Consider the following 10055-nt stretch of genomic DNA (forward strand, 5'->3'; position numbering starts at 1 on the left):
CTTGGGATAAGATTATCTCCAGCACATTCGCTTAATATATCTCAGCTCACAGTTTCTTGACACAAAAGGGCTGACTCTCGTTAACCTTTGACCTGCACCAAGTTTGAGATGATGAGTTTCTTTATATAGAACACAACAGTTGCTGAAACTTTTCCACCGAACACTGAAAAGAGCAGATAAGTTGACAAGCGTGTTCGTTTATTGTTACTGACCACACTGGGCAGTCCTTGGGAAAACTATGTACAGCTTTGGACGAACTTCTTGCTCCAAACTCAAGCTAGTGCACCATTTTCTATATTTACCAAGAGAAGAGAGATTGTAACATCATCTATAATTTGATACTAGTCGAACGACCCGTGGGAGCAGCGCCCATGTCCGATGAGCCGGCCGAAAAGCTCACCCCGTGCCGTACAATGTTTACCGATCCGGGTTGACCCTGCACCCCCACAAGCAACACTGTTTGTGTAGGATGGGCGCCGGCAAGACGATAAAAGTAGCATTGCGCTCTCTGCATTCATGTCAACAATTATTTAGCTTACCGAAGCCGGAATACAATCATTTGTGGTCGTTTCCTGTACCTTTTCCGGTGCGAGTGAACGTTAGCAGTGCACAGTCTAAGTGGGTTAGCAGGGCAAATGATTCCGATGCTAGGAAATAGAGCGACGTGTAATGTGTTTGTGGCACGGTGCAGGGGAAGAAGAGTGAGTTAAAAATGTGCTGACCAATGGCTTGTTGTGTCCTCTTGTTATATCAAAGGACATGAAGAGCAGGGTGTCGGTTCTGTGGAGTGTCGGTTTTGTGGTAACTAACGCATCACGATGAGTTGAAGATCAGGGCATTGGCATGGAACAGTTGATTGATAGGGAATGTTTCATTTCATTATGTGTAAAATAAAACATGATTTTCACCAAAAAGCAGGTCAAAACAGGAAAATGGGAAGGGTTTAAGGATAATAAAGATTGATTTGTTAGGTGCCCCTGCTTAATTAGAGCTGAACTCAGTCAGAATGTCTTGGGAAAAATTCTGAAGTTCAATAAATAATGTGTCGTTTATTATTGATGTAATAAATTCGGAAATTGTGGAAGCAAAACGATGTAAACATACTTAAAATTAAAGTTGATTTATTATATATTTAAAGTCAAATTGACTGAGCTAGTTCGCTACGACTAATATCGCGTTGACTGGTGTTATCCAAACATTCTTACTCATCACCCCTTAATAATCCCACGCAACATCCGTGGTGGTCGTGATCCAATCCTTAAAGTGCCAAATGCGTGTAGCAACCTCCTGCCCCTTGTGGTCACTTGCCTCATGCTTGGCAAACACTGCATACAGCACCCGGTCCGCCACAATCGGAGCTCCCGTCGCGATGTGCCACAGATCATTCGTAGTGCCCGGTTCGGGCTGCGCACAGTACCCCACACCATCCCAGATGTACTGCTTGGCCTGGAAATCTGCCTGCTGATCGATACAGCTTTGATCCGTCGTTAGCACCAGCTTGGCTTCCCGAAGATGGGACTGGTGTTCTTCACTACCACGTCCAAACGAAACCATTGTTGCCGCTTCGACCCCGTCCGGATTGTTGGTGGGCAGATGGATGGGTTGGACCCGGGAAGTGTACTCGATACTGCCGCGAATTAGCACCACCGCAATGTTATAGTCCGAACCAATGTACTTGGGATGCTTGTAGCCATGTTCCACCTCGTACCAGGTGGCTTGGTCCTGGTAGTCCTCAGCACCGACCGCTACCGTGTACTCGGTGAACGGGTACGTGTAGAACGTGCTGGCAGATGATAGGATCCATCTTTTGGAAAGGATCACTCCATTACCATGAAGCTGCCGTGCGTAGGTAATAGCTACAACGAACTGGTACTGGTAGATGCTGGCTTCAGCTACTCCATTTTGAGCCTGACCTAGCCCGAGTAGGAAGGCGATGAGAAGCACCACAAGCAACACAGTAACGGACCTCATCTTACGCCTCAAAAACACGTTTAAACGTACTGCCTTTTGTCGCTCTCGGTTCAAAGGTTTTTATAAATTCCAGCAACCATACATCGCACCACGTACAAATAGTAATATGGGCACGAAATCGATCAGCATGTTGTTTTTGCAAAAGTTTTCATACAGCGAAATTGGATTGGAAATCGCTAGCGCCGTATGTACACCATCGAAGCGTGCTGCAGTTTTTAATCTACATTTTCTAATAAATGGTGCTGTAAACAAAGAACTGCTCATAAATCGTGTATCAATTGTGGATTGTGATTGAAAAAAAACAAGCTTGTGTGGAATAGAACCCTTGTTCCCTGCCAACGACAAATGTAGCGCGGTAGCAAACTATCATCTCGCTCACAATTTGTCAAGCTTTATTAATAGACAGATGAGCACAATGGTGGTAGTTGTGGCTGCCATCCAATTTTAACTGAGCTGGTACGATATGGGAATGTCGGGGGTTTGCGCAATGCGTCTCTATTCATCAACTGTAATGGAACAGCATGGAACCCGAATGAGAATAAGCGTAGGGGAAATACGGTAAAACGCTATCAGGATTGATATTCGTTTGGATTTTGTTGCATTCGTTCGAGATGGGAAACAATTAAAATCCTGCATTTTCCATTGATGATTGTGCTTTGTGTGACAGCCAACACATTGAATGATGACGTTTAGCTGTGCATTTATTTATGAGCATTTTTGTTGTATGTCGTTGTAAAGTATTTATAAATCAGAACTTTGTTCTATTACATACTTTTGTTCAATGCGTGCATTATTTATAATGGAAATAATTTTAGGTAAAAAAAGCATATCACAAAAACAATCGTTATGATCGTAATTCATAGCTCGTTCTCAGAACTTTCCATTTACTTCCCTTTTTTTGGCCCGAAGAACGAATATTAGAACCGTATGGGTTTTAAATACTTCCTGAAACACAGTGTCCTGTTGGTCTGTTGGATAGACATACTAACTTCTACAACACCGAACGAGTTCGATTCTCATCCGGACTTGACCTCCTTATAGCGACTACTGAATATGTGGCTGCGTAGTACTTATAATATTAGTCTCTGCAGTAATGGTTAGTTTAGTATGATGGTCCAACAGAAAGAAGTGTAAAAAGTAGAGGAATCGATGTTTTAATATATTTTTGGTAGTGACAATGACAATTTATTTTGTTTTTTTTTTTCTATTAATTCTAGGATTATTGAGGCTTCAGTTAGATCCCTCCATACCATCTCTGCTGATCTTCTTATTTTTGGCACAACAACCTGCAATTTAAAAATTATTTACTGTTTACTGTACATTTACTGTACTTCTCACTTCAGACTTGTGATCGCCCCGGCGATCTTGGAAATTTGTTTAAAAAAATGTCCCTTACTGGAATCGTTGGAGCTAAGAGGCCTTACCTTGAGTAGGGGGACACTCCCAGCTCATGAATACGGACGTTTAGTCTCAAGTACTGTCTAATTCAATCTGTCTTTATTTCACGAAAACCCTGGTTTATATTTTTGAATTATTTGCGTGTGTTGGTTGTGTATGTACATCTTGTGTCGATGTGTAGGTGCTTATGATTATGCCTATTTTGTATTTATATCCGTTGGTCTGTTTTCGGATTTTATGGTTCTCGATGTATTCTTATGTTTTGCCTTTTAATGTTTCTCTTGAAATCGTTCGCGTTTCTAGAATGTTCCTAAACACACTTGAGATTTTTAGACCTATTGCTCTTGCGTTGCTATCTTACAGGATTTAACTATTGTTACGCATATGCATGTTGCATCATGCATTCTGTTTCCTATTTTCTTCTCACGCTGTACGGACCTACGCTGGTACAGTTTATTGCCCTACGCTCACCGATGAAGTCAAGTACCGGGCCGTTCCAAAATGCTTGCCAACGATAATGATTCTGTACGATAAGTTACAGTTTGGTTCTATCCTTGCATTTACTGCATTTATCAGTTATGTTTCAAATGGGATTTTATTAATATGCTATGCTAACCGGATATGTCTGCATGCTACAAACCGTTGTCATGCTACAAAGAGCTCAAGGCCGACCCGTACCATTTGTGGGCTTGGGGGCTTTCGGTGACTTATTGATTCCCCCCCCCCCCCCCTCATAGCAGGATAGTCAGTTCTACGTATGGCGGCACAGTCGAATCGGGGTTTGAACCCATGACGGGCATGTTGATAAGTCGTACGAGTTGACGACTGTGCCACGAGACCGGCTCTGCTTGATCATCGAACTAAACATTAATAGAAACGTGCATATAGTATCGGGTTTCTTTTTGTTGTACTTAAGTCAGGTGACTTTAGTTGAAATATTTAAACATCAAGTTGAATAGTTGATTCAAGTCTATGTAAATAAATGTATAATTCCTTCATCTGTTACACGATTGAACTTACGCAATTCAGTGGTTTAGAGTGTAGTCATATAAGAATTCAAAACAATTCTCCAATCGGAAATGTACCCAAAACCCACGAACCTTATTTCGTTAATTTGTTCAACGAATCCTGATCCCACCTTATTTAAAATTGGAATTTTATATGCGCTCCTTTCCCATAAACATGATCGTTTTGTTTCATCCACAGTACACCTGCTTCGGAAACAGATGTCCTTCGTGCTAAACACCAATCGGCATCGCCCTTCAATGGGTACCAGCATGAAGAAAAAAGAAGGACTACATGAAAGGGCAAAAAACCCATGAATTGTTCAAAACCATGCAAACCCCCACCCACCAGCAACGACCAGCCCGGATAATCTGTTGACATTTAATAAGCAATAAATATTCTCCAGCGCGTTATCTTTTCATCGTGCGCTAAATACTGCCTTACTGCTTACCGTCACCGCGCAAAAGGCCCCTTTGCCTACTCGTGTGTGCGATCGGTCGGCCCTACATGTGTACATGTATCGTGGCCGTTACGAACAAAAAAAAAAAGGTCCGCTTCGATGCACGGTCCACTGTGGCTAAGTGCTCTAATTTCCCTTGCATCCGGCGTGTACGGGTGTACGGGTGTAGCAAAAGAAGAGCCGGGAATTTTCCAAGCAGTGTAGCAGTGTGTCGGTCCCTGCCGGAAGTTCTTTGAAAACGTAAATTGCTTTCCACTCACTCACTCGCCGGGTGTCTTGGGGGGTTTGGTGCACAATACAGCTGGCACAGTCTCAGGCATTGCTGGTTGACAGGGAAATGTGTATGACGGGGAGACGCCGGCCTGTAAGCCTGGTTTGATGTAATTATTCAAGCACACTGACGGCTTGCTGACATTACGACCGAGCGCTTTTGAAGCCCTGCCCGGGAACAATTGTTCTACACGAGCTCATTAATGGGCTTCATTAATACGAAAGTCATGCATTTTAATTCCGCCGGGAAAAGCTTTCTGATGTTAAGATCTAGGGTCACCGAGTGACGGCTAGCATGCGGTTGGGGATGATGTAGCGAAAGTGTTTTATTTTACGGTTTAGAACTACGGAGCTACGGGTTGAACGGCGAGAGTTGCATTTGCAAGTGCCCCTCCGGCAGTGTAGGTGGAATGTGACGTGTTGTTTGCGAAACACCCGCACTCCCAAATCGTGTTTGCGAAAGTTGAGTCATGGTTGAGAACGAAACACATCCGGTTCATTGCACAAGTTAATGCGGAACTAATGCAATTCGCTTGCGCGACGCTGTTTGAAATTGAGTTCCAAATTGCGATAAAAAGCCCAGACGCCCCACTGTGGATCTCACTACGAATGTGAGTGTTTTCGTTCGGTTCGCGTGCAAGAGTTGGTTAAAATGCGACCCCTCTTTTTTGCAACTTTACTGTGCCTTGCCGCCTTTGCAAAGGGCCAGCAAATCGGGGGCACCGATGTGTCAATCGCCCAGTACCCGTTTGTGGCCGGTATTCTGCTCCAGCGATCGACTATCATCGGTAATGGTGCGATTCTTTCACCGAACTGGGTGCTTACCTCTGCCAGTGCCGTCTATAGCACGCCGGACAGTGACTACAGCATTGCGACGGGTTCGGAGGAACTCTTCACTCCTGCCGCACAGTACCAGGTGCAGCGCATTTTCCGCCATCCCGAGTTTGTCGGTTGGGATTACAACGTAGCGCTGGTAAAGGTGAGCGGTAAGATAGTGTTCGGTGACACGGTGCAGCCCATTGCGATCGCCACGACCGACCCCGAAACGGTCAACGATGCTACGATGCTGTCGTATGGTAAGAACGAAGACGGCACGTCCCATCTGCGCAGCGCGACCTACACGCTCATCTCGGACAACGACGACTGTGTGCCGCTGCTGCAGGAGTACCAGGCGAAGGAGGTGATCTGGCAGCATCATGGATTCTGCCTGATTCCACCCCCGGGCACGCAGCAGGGCCAGTGGTACAATGATGCAGGGGCACCGCTCGTGGCCGACGGTCAGCTGTACGCCGTGTTTGCCTTTGCCGAGAACGAGGGTGGTACGAACGAGGGTTCCGTGGCGACGCGGCTCACCAGCTTTGCGGGCTGGATTCAATCGATCATGTTTAGCAATCGCTAAATCGGTGGAACAGGTGAAGATGATGATCGTGTCAGAGGCTTTGTAGGATGTAGAATGATGTGTAATTGATGAGGTTTTGTTAAAGTTGAGTTGTTAATAAATACTTTAACAATAGGACTCCACATTAGATGAATGATTTGCTATGCTGTGATCTGTCATAAATCTTTCGTAGTTAACTTTTTTTCAATAGATCTATTTATTGGATCGATTTTTTAAATTAATACTAAATTGAGGATTTGGATAAACAAAACTACTTTCAACGATAAGTTTAAAACTGTGTAAAAAGATTATTTAACAGTTTTAACTTGCCTTAAGCTGGGTTGGAAGCAGTAAAAACAGTTTCATTACGTAGTTTATGGAAGTACCATTTACATTTGAACAATCAACTTTGGATTTTAACAATTGATCTACAGCTAATTGCAGTGCTGTAAAATGTCATGAGCATCACGAGATTTTCACCAACGGAAACAGAGAACATATCCGCGGTAGCCTTTGCTCTTTGCTGATACTCAATAAAAGTACGACATGACATGCAGAACATGCCATGCCAGTGCTTGAATCATACGCGAAATGCACTGACTGACACGCTGAGCTTAATGCCGGCGCAAGCATAAGTATGACTTTTTTCTGGCTGTGAACAGTGCTGCCAAATGCCATTGTTACAGTCTCCGATACTCATGACTGAAACGAAGCTGAGATGATCAGTGACGAGACTCAAACAGTGGGTGATCCAATCATATGCTTGATGACATTTTATTTAGCACCCAACTCTTGATTACTCATTTGATCACGACATATTCTGTCGGTGATAATCACGACATTCTTGGAATGTACCTGGTGTGTGGTCCCAAGCAGCAAAATGAGAATGCTTTCTAGCTCGGTCTGGTTTGATGCTCTGTTGGGTCAAACAGAGCGAGAAACAAGGCTGATTTTGTTTCTTCAAACCACTCACAAGCACCGCATACCTCCCATGACTATCGTGAAGATCACCGACTGAAAATGTTGCGACCAAGTGACTGACCAAGAGTTGGTCGCACAAAATGTCACCAAGCATGTGATGGTAGTGCCAATTTGTCACATTTAATGTTTGCTTATAACTAGAGGTTTATTTATATGCTCCTTAATTTAATTATAAGGTTGCCGATTAGAAACGTTGGTCCGTCCGTTTCTTTATGAAATTAGATATTTATGAAATAAACTGTTTGAGTCTCACCTCTGATCATCACAGTAAAGCGTCTCGTGACGCTGGCATATTTTTTTTCAGCCGGAATTCGTCATGTCTATGTCAGTGACATTTTTCAGAACTGATTATAGTAAAAAAATGTCATGACATAGTGACTGACCAAGCGATGGTCGTAAAAATGTCACGAAGCATGTATTGGTCACACCAATCGTTTTGAGTATCACCATTGATTATCACAATTGAGTACGTGACGCTGGTATGGATTTTGTTTAAGTCAGATTTTTTTATGTCATTAACACTGACATTTTGCAGTATTGGCTGATTGAATTGATTTTTAATCTACGATTTAGAGATTATCTTCCGCATGCTAATCATGTCCTTCCATCGTTTCATAAATCCATTCCAAAAATGAGGAAACCCGCGTACCGATCGATCCGACATTGGTTTTGCCCTCCTGCTCAGAAAACGCAAACACACCGTACAGCTTCCCGTCGGCCACGATCGGTGCACCGGCATCGTCGGCCCACTGGCCCTGCTCAGCCCCGGGCGGGCTACGCACACAGAACCCGTGCTCCTGAATAATGATTTCCTTCGATAGCCCCTTCGTCAGGGAGGCCACACACTCAGCACCGGTCGACGTGGTGTAGATGGCTTCGCGCAGATGCATCGTCCCATCCTCATTGGTGCCGTACGAAACCAGCAGCACCTGCAGATTGCTCACGAAAGTGTCTGCAATAATGGCCGGCTGCACCGAGTCACTGTAGCGGATGGGATCTTTCAGATGTAGCAGTGCAATGTTGTAGTCCCAGCCGATGTACTGGGGATGTTTGTAGATGGTTAGCACCTCGTACAGGTCACCCGGACCCTTGAAGACGTTCGCACCGAGCTGCACTTTGTACAGGGAGTCGTGCGGTTCGGCTACGGCACTGGCCGAGGTAAGGATGTAGCGCTGTGCAACGATCGCACCATTGCCCACGAGCTTTTGGGCAAACTCAATGGCGGCCATGTAGGGGTACAGGAAAATCCCTGTGTCTTTACCGCCTATCTGGAGGCGCTTAGCTTGGACGCTGGGGTCGAGGTGGTGGACGGTGATCACGAACAGTAGTGCTGGAGCTAGCTTCATGTTCTTTCTTTCACAACTGTGGAAATACTGTGTGGTTGCGTTGGGGTGTATTTGTAGAGCATTGTGCTTTGTTTTAATTGGAATTGCGCCATTGATTAATGGGTGGAACATTGATTTTCTAACTCATTTAATAAACAAACACTTTGATGGTATAGTCTAGTGCAGCTAGTCTGTGAAAGCAACTAAACTGAGCCTACGAGTTGCTTTGCAAAGAATTGATTTTCCATTACGAATTGATTTTCCAATAACAAGATGTTATCGTTGGGTGGGCTTCTCTACACGCCAGAGAACTTAATTAATCTCTCTGATATTTCAGTTAGCTCTGAAACAGTTGTACAGGTGTTATTTGAGTTGAAACATTCTTTCACTCCTGGTCCAGATGGCATTCCTGCCTCAGTTTTAATAAAATGTAAGGACGTGCTTGCTCCACACCTTGCTAAAATTTTCAACCTTTCACTTTCTCTCGGGGTCTTTCCTGCTCTTTGGAAATCCTGTTGGCTTTTTCCGGTACACAAAAAGGGATGCCGTAGCATTGTTTCTAATTATCGTGGGATAACTCAAACATGTGCCACAGCCAAAACTTTTAAGCTATGTATCTTTCCAAACATACTTCATAGTTGTAGTTCCGCTATTAGCCCTAAACAGCATGGGTTTATGCCTGGTAGGTCTACCTCAACTAATCTCATGTCTTTTGTTACCAATATTTTCAGATCTTTTGAGGCAGGTATCCAACTTGATGCAATATACACTGACTTTCATGCTGCATTTGATAGTTTGCCCCACTCTTTACTATTAGCTAAACTATTTAAACTTGGTTTTGGTGATGGCATTATTAGCTGGCTGTCCTCATACTTAAGTAATCGATCTTGCAGGGTTAAAACCGGGTCGTACTTATCTGAGGAGTTTTTTTGTACGTCAGGTGTCCCTCAGGGTTTTGTGCTAAGTCCACTTCTGTTTTCTTTGTTCATCAATGATGTCTGTAAAGTTTTACCTCTTGATGGTCATCTCCTTTATGCGGATGATATCAAAATCTTTTTACCTGTGTCCTCTTCTTCTGATTGTATGAGTCTTCAGCATTACCTTAATGCATTTGTTCATTGGTGTTCATCCAACTTACTTCGCTTGTGCCCTGATAAATGTTCTGTTATTTCTTTCTCTCACTCTCTTTCTCCTATTTTATTTAACTATACTCTCTCTAGCGCTTCCCTCTCTCGTGTTATGTCCATCCGTGACCTTGGTATTATAC

The 10055-nt window shown here is 43.8% G+C and overlaps 3 protein-coding genes across 3 annotated transcripts; 1 reads left to right on the forward strand and 2 right to left on the reverse strand.

The window, feature by feature from the left end:
* Positions 1-1215: 1215 nt before the first annotated feature.
* On the reverse strand, positions 1216-1971 carry LOC5667170 (trypsin-7-like). Its single transcript, XM_001688678.2, has one exon. It carries the CDS (start codon positions 1969-1971, stop codon positions 1216-1218), a length of 756 nt encoding a protein of 251 aa, XP_001688730.2.
* Positions 1972-5699: 3728 nt separating this feature from the next.
* LOC1276457 (trypsin-1-like) lies at positions 5700-6630 on the forward strand. Its single transcript, XM_315804.5, has one exon. It carries the CDS (start codon positions 5757-5759, stop codon positions 6501-6503), a length of 747 nt encoding a protein of 248 aa, XP_315804.5. The 5' UTR covers positions 5700-5756; the 3' UTR covers positions 6504-6630.
* A 959-nt stretch (positions 6631-7589) lies between these two features.
* On the reverse strand, positions 7590-8828 carry LOC1276458 (trypsin-1-like). Its single transcript, XM_315805.5, has one exon. The coding sequence runs from the start codon at positions 8807-8809 to the stop codon at positions 8054-8056; it is 756 nt and encodes a 251-aa protein (XP_315805.5). The 5' UTR covers positions 8810-8828; the 3' UTR covers positions 7590-8053.
* Positions 8829-10055: the final 1227 nt, after the last annotated feature.

Source organism: Anopheles gambiae, chromosome 2 (assembly GCF_943734735.2).
Source record: "Anopheles gambiae chromosome 2, idAnoGambNW_F1_1, whole genome shotgun sequence".
Classification (NCBI taxonomy): Eukaryota; Metazoa; Arthropoda; class Insecta; order Diptera; family Culicidae; genus Anopheles; species Anopheles gambiae.

Bases quoted from the DNA above. Each gene is read 5' to 3' on its own strand.
- LOC5667170 (XM_001688678.2), bottom strand. From the start codon at position 1,971: ATGAGGTCCGTTACTGTGTTGCTTGTGGTGCTTCTCATCGCCTTCCTA.
- LOC1276457 (XM_315804.5), top strand. From the start codon at position 5,757: ATGCGACCCCTCTTTTTTGCAACTTTACTGTGCCTTGCCGCCTTTGCA.
- LOC1276458 (XM_315805.5), bottom strand. From the start codon at position 8,809: ATGAAGCTAGCTCCAGCACTACTGTTCGTGATCACCGTCCACCACCTC.